The 22,096-nt window shown below is 34.6% G+C and overlaps 1 protein-coding gene across 5 annotated transcripts in view; it reads left to right on the forward strand.

Annotated features, from left to right (window-relative positions):
- The window catches only part of PPM1B (protein phosphatase, Mg2+/Mn2+ dependent 1B), a 92,263-nt gene that overhangs the window by 60,198 nt on the left and 9,969 nt on the right, over positions 1 to 22,096 (forward strand). For 2 of the 5 annotated variants that reach the window (XM_025992563.2, XM_072742317.1), the window contains 4 exons: positions 2,220 to 2,337; positions 5,498 to 5,609; positions 5,993 to 6,050; positions 14,851 to 15,914. In XM_025992563.2, the coding sequence (XP_025848348.1) occupies positions 2,220 to 2,337; positions 5,498 to 5,609; positions 5,993 to 6,050; positions 14,851 to 15,156 (594 nt within the window). In that variant the 3' untranslated portion in view covers positions 15,157 to 15,914. Of the gene's footprint in view, positions 1 to 2,219; positions 2,338 to 5,497; positions 5,610 to 5,992; positions 6,051 to 12,312; positions 15,915 to 16,756; positions 18,541 to 22,096 lie in introns of those variants that run through there. The other 3 variants (XM_025992564.2, XM_072742315.1, XM_072742316.1) reach the window with 3 other exon arrangements.

Consider the following 22,096-nt stretch of genomic DNA (forward strand, 5'->3'; position numbering starts at 1 on the left):
CACGCTAGTTTAAAGGGTGTCCACAGATGTGAAGTATCCCTCTCTTTCCCCTCATTTTTAATATCTCAGTATATCATAGTACCCTGTGCCTTTTTTTTTTTTTAAGATTAATTTATTTGTTTTAGAGCCAGAGAGGGAGAGGAAGAGAGAACCTTAAGCAGGCTCTAAACTGAATGTGGAGCCTGGGGGTTGGGGGTGATTCAATCCCATGACCTCAAGATTACAACCTGAGCTGAAACCCAGTCATTGCTCAACTGACTGGCCACCCAGGCCCCCCTGAAAGTCATCTTTATGTAGAAATAGAAGAAGCATCATTGAAATCACACATAGCTGAGGTGTAAATGTAAATTATTTCCTTTTTAAAAAATTATTTCCTTTAGCTTTTGATATTTAAACTTCCTGAAACTGTATTTCAGTTAATTTCTTAATTGATAAGATATAATTTTATAACATAAAAAACTAGTGGAAATTGTGTACGTGTGTGTGTGTGTATCTTTAATATCTATGGTATAAGGCTTTTGTCTGACTTGAATTTATACGGTCAACCCTGATTCCTATAGAATGAATGTATTGGCTCTTTTAGGGGTGGAGGGAGGAAGGGTGCTATTTGGAACCATAGTGTGTTTGTGCAGATATGTATATACACATACAGCCAATACATTATTTCTAATTTGAAGGTCTTGGTGGATTTCATTAGAGAATGAAATTAGTTTGGGCCTGTCCTGATTTTTTGGAAATCCTGATTTTTTTTTTTCAGATATGGAGAATCTGGTTATATACTCAAGATATTTTTTTCCTACTAAAGCATGGGAGTCTGTGGAAAGAGTTATTCTTTTTTGAAGCTGCCTTAAGGCCTAAACTCCATCGTCTTCAAGCTTTACTACATTGAGTTTAGGAGGTGGTGGCAAAAGTTTTTCAAGTCCTTTGTGTATTTTTTGGCTGTGTTATATGGGTTTCTAAAAGGTGGCAAGTCTGAACCAAACAATCTCTGCCTAATCCTGGCCATAATGACTGACAAGACAAGAATGGGTATGGCCTTGGCTTTTTTCACTTGGGTTGGCAAACTGCACCATCAGACAGAGTGCCTACCACCTACATTGACTTTGGTTTTTTTTAGAGTGGTAAAAAAAAAAAAAAGTAAGGAGGGGGTGGGTTGAAAAAGTCACTATTCCAAGTCACTGGTGTAAGAGACTCAGTTAAAGTAATATACCTATAGGAAAAGTTATGAGAAAATTTTAAATTTATTTCTCATAAGCTCATGGTAATGGTGCTACTTTTTAAATATTTTTTTTTAATTTTTTTATTTATTTATGATAGTCACAGAGAGAGAGAGAGGCAGAGACATAGGCAGAGGGAGAAGCAGGCTCCATGCACCGGGAGCCCGACGTGGGATTCGATCCCGGGTCTCCAGGATCACGCCCTGGGCCAAAGGCAGGCGCCAAACCGCTGCACCACCCAGGAATCCCTAGTGCTACTTTTTAAAATGTAGATCATTTGTCTGTGGAAGTGCAATTACCAAGGCAGCAGTAAAATTTGTCCCTAAGTTAGCAGTTTTAGCTTCCCTCTGCAGACTCTGTTACTATTTATGATTCTGTATAACAATCTGAGGTCTCTTCTTCAAAAGTTATTATATCTGACTATATAGTATCTCAGCCATCCAGTTACATTCCATTGTTTGCTGCTTGATTCTCAGAAGAGTTTACAGTCTGTTTTCTACTCTGCTTGTAATTGTTCAGTATAGTGTCTTGGGCATCCTAATGATGAGTAATTTTCAGCTATGTTAAATGCAATAGAGTTTTGCTAACATTGCTCTGATGCAGGTTAATTAGCTAGGTGAAAATTGCACACTTGTTTGGGAATGTGTGTTTGGGTGTAAGCCACTTTGGGAATATGCAGTCTTGAGTGGCAAACAGTTTAGAAGATGTAATATATATGAAGATATCTTCATTTCTTAGGTTGTAGAGTGCTGGTGGGTAAGAATAGGTACACAGAATTAAAAGCCATAAAATAATTACAGACCTACTCATATCTAGAGATCTTGTTTCTTCAGGGAATGCTTCAAATAGTTCTTTGGAATGGAAATGAATATGTTGAATGTGTACATTCTGATGATTTAAATAAACTATAATTGCTTAATGTAATTAACTTTTGAGTTAAATAATAGAAAGTTGCTGGACTGTGGAAATAGAATTCTTTCTTTTTCTTTCTTTAATATACAGGGAAGTCGAGATAACATGAGTATTGTTCTAGTTTGCTTTTCAAATGCTCCCAAGGTCTCAGATGAAGCAGTGAGAAAAGATTCAGAGCTGGATAAGCACTTGGAATCACGGGTTGAAGGTAAGAAAGGTGCCTTTTTTTTTTTTTTTTTTTTTTATTCATTTAGAAGGAAAGGAAAAGTATTCTCTCTTGTTTATCAAATAGTTCTTTTAGAATTAGGAAAAAAAACAAAAGTATTTCAAAACAAGGCCTTAAAATAAACATGCATCTGTCTGCTGAGATTTACTATCACATCTTGGACCAGTGTGTGGGAATTTATTGGCAGGGAGAAGACAAATATGTCTATTATACCACTAAAGAGAAAGAAACATTTGAAAATAGTCTATAAAAGCTTGCTATTGTATTTCCCCTTTCCCTGATTATACTGTTAGTAAAGAGTCCAGTGAAATTTGTCTGGGGGCTTATCATGAATATCAGATGCTGTCATTCCACCAATAGTAATTCTCCCCTCCCAAGTTAATCTAGAAATTCATGATACCATATGTTTTTATCTTACTGATAAGAGTCAGCATTGATGTTGTGAAAGATTATTGATTTACAGTTGACCCTTGACCAGCATGGGAGTTGTGGGTGCAGATACACCCACCCATCCCCACTTTCCCCTTCCACTCTCCCCCTCAGTTGAAAATGTCCATATAAGGGGTGCCTGAGTGGCTTAGTCTTGAGCGGCTGCCTTTGGCTCTGGTCATGATCCCAGCATCTTCCTGGGATAGAGCCCCTTATCCAGCTCCCTGCTCAGTGGGGAGGCTGTTTCACCCTCTTTCTCTGCCTTTCCCTCTGCTTGTGCTTGCTTGCTCTCAAATAAATAACTGAAACATTAAAAAAAAAAAATGTGCATATAAGTTTTGACTCCCCCAAAGCAATAGTCTATTGTTGACTGGAAGCCTTACTGATAAATAGTTGGTTAACACATATTTTGTATGTTCTATGTGTTATATGTTCTATTTTTCCAATAAAGTAAGCTAGAGAGAAGAAAATGGTAAGAAAATCATAAAGAGGGCAGCCCCGGTGACTCAGTGGTTTAGCGCTGCCTTCAGCCCAGGATGGGATCCTGAAGACCCGGGATCGAGTCCCATGTCAGGCTCCCTGTATGGAACCTGCTTCTCCCTCTGCCTGTGTCTCTGCCTCCCTCTCTCTCTCTCTGTCTCTCTCTGTCTCTCATGCATATATAAATAAAATCTTTTAAAAAAATTATAAAGAGAAAATATATTTACAGTACCTTACTGTATCGAAAAATATCCACGTATAAGTGGACTGACACAGTTGAAACGTAAGTCATTCAAGTATCAACTGTACTTCTTTTAACTTTTTATTTTGCGATAGTTTTTTTTTTTTTTTTTTTGCAATAATTTTAAACTTACAGAAAAGTTAAAAAATATAGAGAGCTCCCATGGACAATGTGTAGTACCTTTTACCTAGATTCCTCATTTGTTTACATTATAATTGACTTCTCTACTTTCTGTAACATGCTCATTCTTTCCTCCCCCTCCCTCCCCCCATGTTTGTCTCTGTCTCTCTTTTTCATTGTGGCAATCTCTGGAGAAATATTTGGTGTCATAACTAAGAGGGTGTCACAAACCTGTAGTGACTAGAGGCCAGGGATATGGCTTAATATTTTGCAGTACACAAGACCGCCTGTATGATAAAAATTTGGTCTAAAAGGTCAATAATGCCAAGGCTGAGAAATCCTGTACTAGTATAAGGAGAAATCTTTATACAAGTATAAGGTATAAAAGTTACTGTCCTGCCTTTAAGAAGCTTACAGTCTGTGATACAGTAAACATCATATACATGGAAGCATGTAGCAGTGCACCTACTTCTGGCTCGGGTTGGAGAAGAATTTGAAAAAGTGACATATGAAGTTGAAACCTGAAGAATGTACATGACTGACCTATACAAAATGGATTGGTTGGAATAGCATAAAAAGTATTTCAAATCAAAGGGAAAGTATGTATGAAGATCTAGAAGTAGGAGAAGGCTTCTCTGCCTTTGGAGATAGGGGAGTCAGGGGCAGAGTTGAATGGGAGTGGTGAAAGTTAAGGTCATGGCAAGGGGCTCATGAGGCACAGCAGCTGCTAAGGACACTGCTATTTGTTGTCTTAAAGTAAATTGGCCTCATCTGATTTTTGAGGACTTTATGTCTTAATACTGGCCAAATAATCATGCTCTAAAGATGTATTTTCCATAAATTGTAAATATAAATGGAATGTGTAAATGTTTTATTTTGTTCTAAGCTTTAGCAAGTTCTGTGATTTATTTTCCTTTTTTTATTTTAAATTGTTGTGGAACATAACTACTTTAGGATCGAAAGTCTTATAAAACAGCATGGATGGACCTAGAAGGTATTATGCTAAGTAAAGTAAGACCGTGTTTTCACTTTATGTGGAATCTAAAAAAGCAGAAACAGACTCATAGGTGTGTTCAGAGGAAGGATAGGGGACTAGGTGAATTGGGGAGTAAGAGGTACAAACTTCCAGTTACCATAGAGGTCACAGGGCTGACCTCTATTCCAGCATAGGGAATACAGTCAGTGATATTATATTGTATTAACATTGTATGGTGACTACACTTACTACAGCCAGTATTTTGTAATATTTAAAATTGTTGAATCACGGTGTTGTACGTCTGAAACTAGTATGTTAGCTGTCTTCAATTGAAAATAACCTTATAAAACAATTACTAATTTTTCTCCTTCTCTTTACAATCCTTATTCATCTACCACTTTTTTGTAATTATAGTGTTAGTAACTTTTGTCTTATTTTTTTTATTTTTTAAAACATTTTTAAAATTCACTTTGCCAACATTAGCTCATCATATATTATTCTTACATAAAATTAGATCAGAGTGTTTTTCCATATAGCTGTACTATGTTCAGAGGGATCATTTTTAGTTATATACACCATTTCACTCAGTGGCTATACCAAAATTTTCTTAACTGTCCCTGTATTGTGAACATTTCACTTCTTCCAGTTTTTACTTTTATGTATGCAAATAACTTTTTATATTTCTTTTATTCTTGTGTGATAGACAATGTTTGCTTTTTTTTTTACATTTTAAAACTGATACTACAAAAACTAATACAGTATATGTTAACTAACTTGAATTTAAATTTTAAAAAAGAAAATAAATAAAATTTATACTACCAAATACTTCCCCTTGTTTCACTCTCTGAACTCTGAGTTAACACATTAATTTAGGAATTCTTTTTAAAAACTTGCAGAAATTATGGAGAAGTCTGGTGAGGAAGGAATGCCTGATCTTGCCCATGTCATGCGCATCTTGTCTGCAGAAAATATCCCAAATTTACCTCCTGGGGGAGGCCTTGCTGGCAAGTAAGTAGAACAAAAAGAACTGATTTTGAGTTCATTTATAATTAGTAATTAAGTAATTTTGAGGAAGAAGTATATCAATTATCTAAAGATAAGATGGCATGATGGTTCTTATATTAGAGAAGGAAAATTTCATCCAAAGGGTTTTTTTAAAGGGAATTATTTATCACAAGCTTTGAAGGTGAAAGTCTTCTTTTCCTTTGTAAATGAGAATCAATGGCTTATGCTGAATCAAATTCTAAGTGAAATGTAGAAACTGTGTTCTTGCTAAGCATTTAGTGTGACAGTTCATTTTTGAGGATAGTCAAGATGAAGTATTATTTTAAATATTCAGAAGCTTAGTAATTGTGTGTAACTTAATAAAACTAAAGCATAATTTTTTTTAGGCGCAATGTTATTGAAGCTGTTTATAGTAGGCTGAATCCACATAGAGAAAATGATGGGGTAAGTTTCCTTTTATTTCTTAAGCATTTAAAATAATTTTATAATGTAAATACTAGAGATAATACATTCACATTATGAAATCTATAATTTATTAGTACCTTTCATGTTAAGGAGTCAGTTTAAGGAAATGTCTAGAAATAGAGGTAGAGATACAGTTCTGTTTTATAGATAAGTTTGTTGTCACTTGATGGGCATCGAGTACCTTTTTGTTGGACTGTACTTATTTCTTCCCTGTATGTCTGCCTTTCCTTTTCCTTCTCCCTTAAATCTTAATTTTGAGGTGAAGAACATGCTTTTAAATATCTGTTTCTCCTTCAGCAGGCTGCTATCATCACTAGACTTAGTGATAGAGAAATGAGCTATTGTTTTAAAGACCTGACTTTCCATGCCCCTGTCTGCCCAGTTGAATACCTAAGGATAATTTCTTTCCTAACCTTTAACGTTGCCACTGTAGATATTTTGTGTTGAACTGAGATAACCATTCTGTTGTATCCTGCTGTGCTTTATCAGAGCAAAACTCTTCCTTTACCTTCCTGAGAAATAGCGATGAGCTGTCAGCTGTGCCTCTGTAGTGTTTTAATCTTAGTACTAGTAGTAGGGACAAAACAATGCCTACTCCTTCTTCTTTTTTTTTTTTTTTTTTAATCCCGCTACATTTCAGTCAGTAATTCGAATAAGTATTTTCTCATAAAGTTTTTGAAGTTTTCCGACATCTGTAAACAAGTAACTTAATTTTTAACATACACACTTGAAAGATTTGGGGGAGCTAAGGTTAACTTGTTGAGAAGAAATAGACACCCTTTGAGTCTCCAGCTCCTTGTGGCAGGTCTTGAGAGAGACATCAGCCACTGGTAGAAATTATGTGTCCTCTCAGTTGTACCGTTTTTGTAGGATTCACTATTACACAGCAATATCCTATCACTTCTTTTTTTTTCTTAACAATAAAAGTATCCTTACAAAAAGAAAAAAGTTTAAATTAATACATTTTAGTGAGTTGGATGAAAGTGGTCTGTATATTGCTAATAATGGGATATATATATATATATATATCTTGGTCTAGAGCAGTGGTTCTGAGTCTTTCTTTTGTATCCAGTACCTCAAAGTATTAAGAATTATATCTAAAGTTGTGAAAATTCATTTAAAAATAAAGATACATCATGTGATAGATTTAGAAAGAACCCAGGTCAGACAAACAAGGACAGAATGTTGACACAACTGAAAAAAGCCCATGGTAACTGGGTGGTGGAGTGGAGAGAGGCTAATCCCTTAGATCACAGGTACCACACAGCATCTAGCATCATTAGAGGAAATAAGCCCTCAAAAGGTAGTTATTGTTTCATTACTAACCATATAAGTAAGTGCTCCTGTTTCTTCATGTGCTTGAAAATGTACTCCTGTTATATAATCTTAAAAAATTATCTCATTATACCTTGCTGAATTTCTTCAAGGTCCCTTGAGAAAATTAGCTTTTACTCCAGATACAATTTTAAGAAACATTTCAACCCCCCCCCCCCATTAACATTAAGTTAATGTTTTAAACTTTTTTAAAAAACAGAAAATACTTCTTACATACAGTAGCTCTATAAACAGTGAATAAACAGCAGAGCCATGAAACTGAAGACAGGCTCAAGGTAAAAAACCGGCCTCGAATACAATTATTACATGACTATGTAAGTTAAGGAGATGCATACTTAATTACCTCTCTATATAAGCTTTCTAGTAACTTCAGCAGATCAAACATGGACAGACCACCATGTGGGGAATTGATGGAGGGAGGAGACTCTACAAAACATCAGGCATGGTCCCATCCCCGCCGTCAGTGCTGCGAGCCATGTAGAGATACACCAGTTAAGGAGTAAAATGGTTTATGTCATGTAGTAAAGGATAGAAAGAAATGATGAAATATAGAATGTGATTAATTGCCCTGTCAGTTGTACACTTGATTGCTGGAAAAGTCAGATTTTTGCAGAGAAAAGAGGAGATAAGAAGAATGATTAGAATGACAGAAATGAAATGAGGAGGATGATAGTTCAAGTGGATGGGAGAGGCAATAGCAAATTTTGAGCTGTCTTGAAAGGACCTCATTTTGACTAGAGCAGAGAACTGCTGGTGAAAAATAAGAATTTAGGATGCCAGAAGTATTTTTGGAGAGACTGAAGAGGCCTTTTGAACTTTACAGTGAGGAGCCACCATATGTTTGGAGCAGCAGAATGGTAGACTCATAGGAATATTGGTGGTATTTTAATCTGTTAGAAACATGTGCAGTGTTAGAATAAAGAGATGTTGGCAGTCAAGTAGTGAAGTAATTGCAGAGATCAGATGATAATGTGTAAACTCATTACTCGACAGATACATAGATTGGAGAAACTTCCCTATTTACTATGAAAACTAACTTTTGCAACCCAGAATCCTGTTTTGGGAAATAATACTTAACCCTTTCAGAATAATTATGATCTTTGAAAAATGTTGAACCATAGCAGAAGCAGAAATATACTAAATGTACATTAGCAGAAATGTCCTCTTAAAAGGAAAAAAAAAAAAAGCAGGAAAAAATGAAGTGATTATAGGTATTTAATTAAATTCTTAGCTCTTAAGCTACCGTAGCAGTGAGTTAGACACAGATGTGTTCCATAAATGCTTCTCAGCTTACATCTGTGGCCAGGAAGTACAGTGGCAGGAGCCAATAGTTGGGTTTTTTAAAATAAAAATTTTTGTACAGATATTAAAAAAAAAAGAGAATGCTAGTCAGAGTTAATCTGAGATGTATTTAGATTCCTAAAATGTCTGCTTTATATCAGAGATAGACTTACCCTGCTGTGAATGCTTATAGGTAATACCTTTAGAAATAGGGATTCATTTAGTTTTCTTACATTAAAAAAATCTTTTGGATAACATTTCAAAAAGCCAAGTGGAATATATGCCAAATTTTATTTTTTATAATCCTTTTTGTTTGTTTTTTTAATTTTAGATTGAGAGTAAGTGAGCGAGAGCACATGCAGGGTGGAGAGGGGCAAAGGGAGAGGGAAATAGAGAATCCCAAGCAGGTTCCACACACAGGACCCGACACAGGACTGAAGCCCATGACCCTGAGATCATGACTGGAGCTGAAATCAAGATGCTTAACCAGCTGAGCCACTAGGTACCCCTATAAGTCAAAAAGTAAAACATTTAAGATATATTCAGAAAACTCACTATTTAGGGGAATCTTCTAAAGTTGTTAACTACATTTGTTTTTTAGTTCAATCTTTTGGAATATGTTCAGAATTCAAGCCTCATGTTGGATGTAGAGATTACAAAAAGAAAATAAAAGCTATTTCATTGATTTAGACTCTGATCTTTAAAATATACCACTAATCAAGTAGCCATATATGTTGATGATTTTGCAAGGGTAAGGACTTGTAGTCATCTAGCTATTGTGTATGTGTGTGTGTGTGTTGTACACACAATATTATATATATGTAAAATCATAGGTGTTGTCCTCAACACCCTTCTTTTTACAGATACGACTAAGAGTCAGTGAGAGGAAGTAGCTGGCCTAGTTGCAGAGCTAAAACAAGTCATACAGCCAGAATTTGAATCTTGTCAGGGTAACTTCGAAAACTATTCTCTATACCTTTCTGTGTTGCCTGAGTTACTTAGATTACATATATATCCATACTCCACCTCTTTCCTACCTACAAAAAATAGTTTACTATTCTTTTGCAAATCTCTTTTATAGTCTTAAGATATTCTGGTTTTGATGAGGAATATTTCATACAGTTTTTGAAATTAAGTCAAGTCCAATTTATTTATCAGTTGTTTTTCATTAAAATATATAGTTTTATTTATCTGAATCCAAAATCTTTTTAATGCATTCAGATTTTTAAGAAGGGAGGAAAATAAATAAGTAAGTAAGGGAGGAAAGACAGGACAATAGCCTATCTCCATAATCTGTTTTCACATTAAGTTTTATATACAGTCTTTTTATTTTGATAATTTCAGATAGATCAGTTATAAACACAGCTGCTTTTACATTTTTATAATCACAATTTCAGGACTATGTGAATATGACTTTTTGTAAATTGTTTCTTTTTACTTGTCAAAGCATTTTTATGGAGAAGATCTATACTGTTTGAAAATAGCACTAGACTTTAGACTATTTTTAAGGATGGTAGGACAGGGATCCCTGGGTGGCGCAGCGGTTTGGCGCCTGCCTTTGGCCCAGGGCGCGATCCTGGAGACCTGGGATCGAGTCCCACATCGGGCTCCCGGTGCATGGAGCCTGCTTCTCTCTCTGCCTGTGTCTCTGCCTCTCTCTCTCTCTCTCTCTCTCTCTCTCTCTGTGTGACTATCATAAAAAAAAAAAAAAAAAAAAAAGGATGGTAGGACATACCGCTTATCTTAGCTATGTGGTCGTAACCACTTAACTCTTCAAAATTATTTCAAATTCATTAAATTTTATATGATTCTAGCAAGTAACAGATAAATTCTTCCTAAGTCACTTTAATTTTATCTCATGAACTCATATTTGAGGATTTTTCAGCTCTACAAATTATTCTTAGCTGACAAGCAGAGGATAGAACTCCACCAAAAGCACTGTAAATATTTATATTAGCATTCTTCACTATTTTCTCCATAATTGATTGTTTCAGCTAATCATTTGAAGCATTTTGCTTGTGGCAACTGCATTAAAAAATGCTGCAAATTGGGGCGCCTGGGTGGCTCAGCGGTTTGGTGCCTGCCTTTGGCCCAAGGCGTGATCCTGGGATCCCAGGATCGAGTACCATGTCGGGCTCCCTGCATGGAGCCTGCTTCTCCCTCTGCCTATGTCTCTGCCCCTTTCTGTGTCTCTCATGAATAAATAAATAAAATCTTTTTTAAAAAAAATGCTGCAAATAAATACCAGCTAGTTAAATTTTATCTTTTAAAATGTGCTTAATTTATTTCCCCTTCTGTTTGCTGCCTGATTTATCTATATTCCTATATCTTATTTGGGATAAGGCCATATTTTCATGAGAGATTTCTTTTAAACTGTGTATAGATAACAGTGAAACCTTGAAAATTGAAACAGAGGGAAAAGTTCTATATTCTCATCTCCATAATTGCCTTCAGTTTATTTTCCAGAATTAACCATCCCATCTAATAGGATTTTTTTGTCCTATAATTTCATTAGTCTTCCTATATCAAGGAAATATATTGTAGATTTGAATATGAAATAAATTGTAGTCCACTTCAGTAGTTTTAAGCACTATTTCTTTAGTAAGTATCTATTACTATGGGGTACTTAACTTACTATGTTACTTACCATAACATATTCAAAAGAACATCAGAGGGACATTGATGTTAATTATACCTGTATAGAAACCTGAGCTATGTCACTTACTACTAAGTGTCCTTACTTAGTAGACTTACTGTCTTGTGTCCTTTATACTAGCATTGTCACCCTGCCAACTTAAGTCTCAGTCTATAAATTTCTTTACTTATAAAAATTAGGGTTGTGGTACCTATTATGTAGGCTACCTATAAGGATTAACAATAAGGTCATGTGCATAAAGTTCTAAGCACAAACATTAATTTTCCTTTCTTAGGTGGTAGGGAGGAAACAGAAAGGAATGTGAAATTCTGTTTACCTGAAAGAGTTTACAGTCTAATTTAAAAGGCATATGATCAGTTGCAAGGTAGAATTAATTGCTATAATAGATGTGTAAACATGATGTGTATATACGGATTCAGGTTAAAAAAAAGTATAGCTTAACAGTATTTTTAAGAGTCAAATGAAATGGCTGGAAGAAGACTCATCCAGCCATCTTTTATCAGCACAGTAGGAAAATGTAATTTGCTTTGAGATAAAATGACTTTTAAATGTGGTTATTAGGTCAAGTTCTTTTTCAGTTCAGTAGCTCTGTGATGCCAGCCATAGTAAGTTCATCCCAACTTGATTTATAGGCCTGATTTTAATGTGTTTTTTGTAAAAAGCAACTATTCCTCCCCAACCACCACTACTACAGAATTCACAGAAACATAGATACTTACTGTAATAATAGGTGTCAGATGAAAAGTGAGAGGTGCTTTATCTTTTGAACCCACCAAAATTGAAATACAACCAATATAACAACCTTTAATCAGTAAGTTCAAGTAAGTCGAGTCTATATTGGAGGTTCTATCAGAATCAAGTGATAGGCTTTAAAAACTTATCCCAGTGCAGTGAATCTGAGTATCATTTGATAGAAGTTTAGTATCTATATAATTATTTTTAAAGATTTTATTCATTTATTTATTTTAGAGAGAGTGCAAGCAGGAGGAGGAACAGAGAGAGGGACAAGCAGATTCCCCGCTTAGCACCCAGAGATCTGACCTGAGCTGAAATCAAGATTCAGACGCTCACACAGACTGAGCCACCCAGGTGCCCCCACGTATTTCTATTTAATCTTAAAAGCTCCGCAAGCAATCCTGGTATGAAACCAGGGTTGATAAATACTTCAGAATTTATTTCATTGTCATTGAAGGTTTTTGTTTTTGTTTTTGTTTTTTTGATAAAAAGGGGAGTTGTTGGTTTGAGTTGGAGAGGGCAGGAAGTGAGGTGGAAGAGTGTTTATGCCGTCTATTAAAAGTTCTTTGTGATATACCATCAAGTAGAAATTTTCCTTGTGGAAAACCTGATTAAAGACCAGTAAGGTTTATGATGAGCAAGCTTTTACCTCATTGCTCCATCTTATTAACCTTTCCTGAATAGAGTCAAATGAGAAACTTGATTTGGGGATGTGGGTTTATTTATTTAGCACAGAAGGAAAGGTAAGGGAGAAAAAGTCAGAAAAATCTTAACAGAAGAGCACTTTTTATTGTTCTCTCCACATGATAAATTTTGCAAATTAAAAAAAAAAAAAGTGATTTGGGACACTTGGCTGGCTCAGTCCAAATAGCATAGACTCTTGATCTCAGGGTCGTGAGTTCGAGCCCCACGTTGGGTGTAGAGAGTACTCAAATAAATTTAAAAATTTTTTTAATTTAAAAATTAAAAGTTACAGTTAATCTACATTAGGTAGAAAATTGGAGAACTCAAAGAAAGCAGGGGCGCCTGCCTGGGTGACTCAGTGGTTGAGCGTCTGCCTTTGGCTCAGGTCGTGATCCCGGGGTCTGGGATTGAGTCCAGCATCAGGCACCTCATAGGGAGCCTGCTTCTCTCTCTGGCTATATTTGCCTCTCTCTGTCTGTCTCATGAATAAATGTGGTTATATTTGTGTTCCTTTTGTTTCTTTGTTGCTGAGTTGTAGGATAACAGTCTACAGAAATCATTAAAGAGTTTGTGTCAGGTCATCTATATCAGTAACCTTTTCTGAGTTATTTTCCCAACATTTTATGATGAAGACTTCCAAATATCTAGAAAAGTTGAAATGATTGTAGGGCGCACCTATACACCTTCTGCCTAGATTCAACAATTGTTAACATTATACCATACCATATTTGCTTTATCTCTCTTTATGTGTGTGTGTGAATATATATGCTACTCTTTTTTTTTTTTTCACTGAACCTTTTGATAGCAAACTGCAGACATTTTGGCATATTTTGGCATGCCACTCTTAAAAATGTGGACATTTTGAGGCGTCTGGCTGGCTTGGTTGGTAAAGCATGCAACTCCTGATCTTGGGGTCATGAGTTTAAGTCCCACATTGGGCGTAGAGCTTCCTTGGGAAAAAAAAAATGAGAACATCTTTCTACATAACCATAATATAATACTATTATCATGCCAATGAAAATTAAGAGTATCATCTAGTACCAAGTGCAGATTTTCCCAGTTGTCTCTAGAATGACTGTGATAGTAGTTATTTTGAACGATGGTCTGGTCAGGCTGTTATCTAGCATATTAATGAAGTTTGTAATCAGGTCATTTTTTCTTCCCCTTGCCATTGAAAAAGAAGAGTCTGAGCCAGCTTTGCATATGATGTCCTACATCCTGGATCGTAGGATTTGTTTTCTTGTGTCCTTTAATACCATCCTCTGTTCCCTATTTTCCTATAAATTGGGAATTTGCTTTATTAGATTTAAATTAAACATTTTTGGCAAGAATCTTGCTTTTAGACTGTCAGCTTAACTGTGATCAGCTTCGATGTTAGAGCTTGTTCTGCTAACAAGATTAAGTAGCTGCTGTTGTAGAAACCTCTAAGTTTTCCAAAATTTAACAAAATATAAAAAGATTAGGTAGTTTCTTGTTCATGTCTTATTATCATGTTTTAAATAATTTGATCTAGAAATGTTTTTATTAAGATATGTAAGAACAAAAAGTAAATAAAATTTTTACCCAAAAAGCATTAAAATTTCCCAAAAATCCAGTTTAAATTTATATAGTTCTACATTTTGTATCTCTTCTCCTTACCTATCATTTAGCAGCAGGGGTGAAGAAACTAATGTTCTAATGGCCTGCTTTTCTGTCCTTTCCTATTGCTTTAAACACTAATTTCCTTTTGTACTAAATCATTCTAGCCAATTACTGTTTTTTGTTTTTTCTGTTAAGCAAGTCAGTTTTAGGAAATGCTTGTGTTGCTGTTGAATTCTAATAGTGGAGTAAATTTCAGAGGAAGCTTCAAATGCCAGTGTGAAATAAGATGTAAACTAGTTAATGGTAATTTGCTAAAATTAACTTGGTATTTCAAGTGGAAACTTTTATTGACACAAGTAAGACTTGATACTTATTTAATGAAATGTTCTCATGCTTAGACTATATTACTCGTGATAGAGAAATGAGTGTTTTGCTGTGCTATGTTATGAAATACATGTGATATCCTAGTTTGTCTACTGACACTGGGGTCTTGAATCTCAAAAAAAGGCCTCCGAGGAAGCAGAGGAAAGTGGATCACAGGGAAAATTGGTGGAAGCTCTCAGGCAAATGAGAATTAATCATAGGGGAAACTACCGACAACTTCTGGAGGAGATGCTGACTAGTTACAGGCTAGCTAAAGTAGAGGGAGAAGAAAGCCCTGCTGAACCAGCTGCCACAGCCAATTCTTCGAACAGTGATGCTGGAAACCCAGTGACAATGCAGGAAAGCCATACTGAATCAAAAAGTGATCTTGCTGAATTAGACAGCTATAATGAAGATGCAGGGACAAAGATGAGTGGTAAACAAATATGACTTGACTTCGTGGTAATATTTTTGTGATCTTTGATTTGATGGTTTTTACTTAGGAAGTATAATGTATGCATTTATATAACCGTTTTGTTATTTGAATCTTGGTAAACTAGTTTTATTACCTTCAGATAGCCTTGTTTTTTTAAGAAGGCCTTTGCATACACCTTTATCAGATAGTTTAAAATTGACTATTTATAGTACTTTGAATTTAATAAAATTCTATGTCATTTCATATTGTATGCCAGAAATGAGGCTACTAGTTATTCGAATCAGTAGTTAACTTCATATTAGATAAGATTAGAGATTACTGATAAGCAAGATGACATTATATTGTGGAAAAACTTGTAAATGTAGAATTCTGCTTCATATTATTTTACATATTAGTACACTCATAGTCAGCTTTGTAATAAATTTGTGTTTTCTTTAGTAACTTTAGTTTTTCAACGAATGGCAGATGCTGGCCTGTAATTTTTTTTTCTTTCCAAGGATGATAATTTGTGTGTTCTTTGACTTGTTTATACTTTACATCTCTGTAGTTTTATTTTTAGAAGTTCTGAGTTGTTGGATGTGTGGTTATTTTCCTTTCTCTGTATTCTTTATTGAAACCTAATTTTTGAAAAACCTATGTATTATTGATACAGCTTTGGTTTGTACATTCTGTATAGCCTAACTACATACATCAAAATGTATGTCAACCACGTGTTTAGAATGAAATTATAAGTGTTCAAGTCCAAATAAAGCATGTGATGTGGAATAATCTATGCATGTTGTACTTATTTTGAAATTAAAAAAAATTTTAAACAACCAGGTTTGGTATATTGGAAAAATACCCATTAGAAATTCATTTATATTGATAGAAAATGTAGAAAACTTTTGACTTGGCTTTTGTCATTAACAAAAGAAAACATTTTGAGAAGTCTTGCTTTCTCAAATCCATTGTTTCTTATCCCCTTTTTGTAATACAAAATATTCATCTGTGGCCAGTATAGACACACATAGTCATGTCAGAGACTTTCCATGATGAGCACTTTAAAGATTGCAAGACCTGTCATCTTTGCTATAAGTATTCATCAGATATTAAGAAATGCAAGAATTACAGGATATTCTAAATAGTGGTAGATATGAATTTTGTTTTAATTAAAATAGGTTTTTAAGATACAAGTAGCTAGTAGTCACATGGGAAAATATTTCTTACAACAAATATTTTGTGAATGTAGAACATTAACTTTTCTTCTTCATGTTTATATTTATCACATATCTAAAGTTGCTTACGGTGCCCTAAGTTGAAACTTTGGATCTTCGGATGTAGCTGATGTTTTGATCTATTTTTCCAATGCCAGAATATTTTTAAGTGGTTTGAGAAAGAGAAAGGCATTTGGTGGAGAGGGGAGAAAAAAAACCCAACCAGTTATCTATCTGTATTAGATAGATCCATGTGTATACACACAGTATACACCACACACACCTCTCTGTAAAAGTGCCTTTTCAAACAAAGAAAGGAAGGTAATTTGTTCATCTAATTTTGTTTTCTTTTGAAATTCAATCCAACCTGGAAGTGGTGTAGGTAAATAATAATAATATTCTTCCTTTTCTCTTCCTGTAGGGTGCTGGAGATCTAGAAGACCCATGGTAGCCTTATAAACCTTCTAAAATGCTTTTGATTCTGAAAATTGGGGGAAAAAACTTTTAATCACAGTTTTCTTCAATACAAGGGAAAAATATTCTTGTGGATTCCCAACGTTTTATGATATGAGCAGAAAATCATTAGCATTTCCCATCATTTGTTCATATTTGTGTTTTCTGATAATTGCCACTTGTAGCATTGCCTGTACTACAGTATTTTTTGCCAACCTCAGGCATACTGGTTACATCTGTATTGAACTTTGGGCCGTAGGAACCAACGGAGTTATTTCACCACAAATAACAAACTCTGTCTGAGGTGCATGGGAATATAGTTAGCTGTACTCTGAAGATACATTACGTTTTTGTTTTGTTTTGTTTTGTTTTTGTTTTTTGTTTTTTTTAGACAAGACACACAACATATAAGCATGTAAGAGTAAAGAATTGTATGGGATGTTCCTTTCTCAGTTCACCAAGTTGGAAGCCTTTTGCAGCTCTGTGGCTTGAAATTTCCTTTGAGCAATTTACTATAGGATATATATTTATTATTAATTGTTATTTAATTTTTTTTCTAATTTTACCTGTATTACCGAACTGGGTTTTCCAATAATGTCCAAATTGTAACGTTGCCTGCTTTTCAAGATAAAGTGTATTTGGCAATAATATTATAAACCCTTACAAATTTTATGCATGTATCTACTACATCCTTCAACTCTCACTAGAAAATCTTTTGAAACCAAATGGATTAATTTATGGCTATTTATAATTTGCTTTGACATCTCACTGCTGCAAATTTTTTTAAATGATGAGATTTGCCTTTATAATGTAAATTGTGATTTTTGTTTTACATGTGGGTTTCTATAGTTTTAATTTTTCAGCTTTTAAGATAAAGTTTTGTGTGTAATTTGGTATAATTTTTAATTGTTTACGTTCTTTTAAAAGCTCAGAATATCACATTGAAATGACTATAAATACATTTAAAATTATCTATTTTAGATCTAAGGAAATATTACAGAGATATTTTCATGGGTTCAGTAACCTTTCATTTTATAACATTGGGCACGGTACAGAGTGGCTGTCACATAAGGTACTTGAAGATTATTATTTTAATTCTATTTTTACAATAACCTTGAATTCTCTTGAGTTTTGCATGTAGTAAATCCAATTAATGCCGAACATGAAGAGTAAAATATTTATCGAAAAGAAGCTATTGGGGTAGGAGAAGCAATGAATGTATCCATTTGTACATGGTTTACATGTTGTGGATGCTCTGTAAACATTTTCCTATATGTTTAAATTGTGTTTCAGCAGGATGTAATTGCCCTTGTGTGTAGTTAAAATGAGTCATCACCTGGTCCTGTGTGAAATGGAATTCATGATATTTTCTGTAACATTTTCCTGAAGCTGTTTCTGGAGAGCCACACGTTTGAATACAGACAGCTTTCCTGATCATTTGATTTATTGTGCACCTGATTTTTTGGTCTAAAAGGAATTATTGCCACAATATATTTTATTTATTCTTTAGATTTTAGCCTTGTAAGTTAAAGTGCTTTACATGATGATGTTTAAAAGCTATCTGTCCCTTTACTGGGTTTGGGGGGTTGTAAAAAGATAGGGAATGAAGAATGCAAAATGGTTTATTGTTCAAACTGTCCACTCTGATCCAACCCTGTACTGATAGTACCTTTCCAGTATGGTATTGTGATGTTTCATACAATGCAGTGAACATAACCAACTTGTTACCTAAATAAAGAATTGATAAAAACAGTGTGACATATTACTATTTGGTATGATTTTTAAAAGTCCAGTTTTGAATGTTACTTTTAAACATTTTGCATAATTGGAATATTTTATGTGAAACTTTTCATACAGAACATGTAGAGGAATTAACCAAACTGTGTAGGACATTGCTAATTTAACCGCTTCTTTGCTCTGAAACTATTCTTTATGCCATTTCCGAAAAATCTTTTTCAGGTGGTGGTTAGTGGCCCTTGAAATACAAATAATGTGTGAATTAGCAAAAGAAAAACCTGAACTAGTCTTGACTAATCTGAATTTTCTAGTCCAGCTCTTTTCAAAAATTTTAGTCTTAAGACCTACTTGTGTTCTTCTTTCCATTTATATTTCTAAAGATTAAAGATCTCCAAGAACTTTGCTTTTATGGGTTTTGTTAGTTTATATATCGCATTCGAAATGAAAGCCAAGAAATTTTACATACTATTTTAATTCATTAAAAAATGAAACCATTGTCTATTAACATAAATAGCATTGTTTTATGAAAAATATTTTCCAAATTTAAATTTAGTGTGACAGGTAGCACTCATTTTTGTTTTTGTAAACCCTCATGTTGGACTGAACTTTTATACCCTTGCATTCATTTTGTTGCAGTGTGGCTTTTTGTTGGAAGTATATAAAGAATTCTGGCCTCACAGAAATACATTATTTGGTAATGGGGATTTTAATAGCTTCGGGTTATTGTGGATATTCTATTTGATACATGATTAAAACTTTCGATCTGGTAGTTTCTGGAAGGTTAGGTGCAATGTGAAATTCAAAACTTTATCAGTCAACTTTGTACTCTCTTACATTAAAACGCATTTGATCTATCTTGTTGGAGTTTTGAATGGATGCCCTATTTTGGTATGATTTGGTAACATCATGCATTGTATCTTTGGAAAAATACTGGTTCATTGAATTATGCGGTTCTTTAGAATATTGACACATGATTATGCAGTGTTTAAAATTTTTTTGTTAATATATCCAGTCTCATCAGAAAAAAATCTTTTTGAGTGTTGGGACGCTGTCAAGCTCACGGCAATGGATACAGATTTTTCGAAATTCTAATTTTCATTTGAAAGGTGAGATTTTGTCACTGGCAACAAATATTGTCAGTTGTTTTCTTTGAGTGACAGGCTTACTTCATTTATTTCCAAGAAAATGTCTGCTGAATAACTGTAGTCTGTCAATCATTCTTTTGAGTAGAAGTGGTCTCCATGAAAGTGGCTAGTTGAGCACACAGCTTGCTAGCACAAGCGACAGCCATCCCACTTCTGCATGCTGTAGAAACAGTACTGCCCGTGTCGTCATCTAGGATATTAAAAAGATGTGTATTCAAGGACAGGTGTAATAAAAACTTTTACTGCTTAATCAGGAACACTGTTCACTGAAACTGGCCTTTCTCCCCTTTTCTCTGAGCGTGGCGTGAAGTTACAGGAGCAGCTAATTAGTTTGTCTTGATTCACAACCAGGTACCTGCAGTTTTACCACTTATTTCTTTTGCACATGTAAGTGTCAGTATGTCGAAAAGAATAATTATTAGGAAATAGTTAATAGTTCTGACTTAATAGACCTCCTTGCAAGGCTCCCTGGCACTCTGCGACTTTCACAATTGTTGCCCTGTCCACTGGGGCGGTGGCATCATGTGTTCATTTATTCCAAACATCACAGTGTTCACAGTAAGTGAACCTTAACGACGTGTTAATCTCACATAAAAATTACTTTGGGGGGGCTCTGAGGAGATGGTGACTGTGGCCACTGTGCTATTTAACAAGATAAGGTGGAATCTTTAATTTGGTATTCACAGGAAACTCCTGTGATAGGTTTCAACTTGGGAAATTCCTATTTTGAGGTCATACTTAAGAGGAGGGTTTGGTTCTCATATTGCATATATTCAGATCACTTTAGGCTTTCAAAATGTCTTCAGTGACTCTAGATTTGTGTCATTTCCAATAAAATCGTTTTGCCACAATTGAGATGTCACATTGCGTTGGCCAGATAAAGATAGGACTTTCTTTTTTTAATGACCATTAAACATATCAGGCTTTGATGCTGAGGTTTTTCTGTTAGATTTTTCAATTTGCTGAACATCCGAGATTTTAGTAACGTTGCCATGGAGGTGTTTTTAAAAAAATAAACTCATGATTTCTGTCCCATGTTTCTTGCCCAATTAGAAGCCTTGGTAATTAAAACACTTACTACTTGAGCTTTTTGTTTTAAATGTGTTAAAAACAACTGCAGCTCTGAATTCTCCTTAAGTCCTTACGTCAATTTTGTTTTCAGATGTGGGGGATTCATTTGGGTTTTGATATCTTTTCATAGTGCTTGGCAGGCTCTCCGGTCACCTACTAGACACTTGGTCTTCATAAGAAACTAGCAAAATTTATTTATTTATTGTTTTTGAAACCAGCAAAATTTAAAACTAAGATGAGGTTTGCGTATAATGGATCAATCTTCTACGTGAAAAGAGATGGTGCCACCATGCTCTCTGAGGTCTCCCCCCTATCCCCCACCTCGTCAGGCTTCAAAATATCTTTTAATGACCAGTCAAATGGTATCAGCTGGGGAGAGGTGTTTCTATATTGTTAGCCCAACATTTTGAGCCAGAAATTAGACATTTGGCTTATATTCCAAACTAAACTACCTGAAATACTTGATGGAATGAGACCATGCGTAAATAAGTATTTTGATGTTATGAACAGCATTTTTGTTTTCAGACAACAAATTGGTCATCAGAAAACAAATGTGTATGCTTTCTGGATGTGGGAAAGTCGGCAATCAAACCAGAGTTGCTGGAGTTAAACTGGGTTTTTATTCAGCTTCAAACTGGGTTTTTATTCAGCTTCAGTCACAGAAATTAACCGGAACTTGTCTATTGAATTTTCTTTTGCTAGCCAAATCATACTTTCTTGTCTTGAATTTAGATCCCATTTTTCAGTGACTTCTCAAATTCACATTTCCTCTTTAAATTTGCCTTGATTTGTGTTCTGAAGATAATCTGGTTTAACTAATAGAGGAAAGCATTTGATAAAAGGTTTTAGAATACATTTTGTTTTGGGTGGCTGACGTAGTAAAGAATCGTATACTGTGATTTTTTTTTTCACGTTAACACAATGCACAATGCAGACAATCCATTAAATTTGTAAGATAGCCAAATACTAACGTAATAACCATTATGACGAGAATTTAAGTTATTTCAGACCAATTTGCAGAGTTAATTGCTCTTGTAAATTGATTCTTAGTGGGCATTATAATGATTTGATTTGCGTTTTCTATGTTCCATTGCTTTAAGATTTTTTTTCTATTCAATTTTGGGAGTTTTTCTGTAAGCTTTAATGAAAGTGCTAAGCAAGTGTTTATTTTTGCCCATTGTTTTGGTTTATATATGTTAACCTTGTGGTCTAGAAGTAAACCAGTGTAGCTACTGCTACAGTTTCTTTTCAGGCTGCGACTGCATTACTTCTGGTTCTCTCTTCTTGCTGGTTTTCCTGGCTGTGTTCTCTTCTCCTCCACCCCTTACCTTGTTTTAGTTTAATTCTACCTGACA

Source organism: Vulpes vulpes, chromosome 16 (assembly GCF_048418805.1).
Source record: "Vulpes vulpes isolate BD-2025 chromosome 16, VulVul3, whole genome shotgun sequence".
NCBI lineage: Eukaryota > Metazoa > Chordata > Mammalia > Carnivora > Canidae > Vulpes > Vulpes vulpes.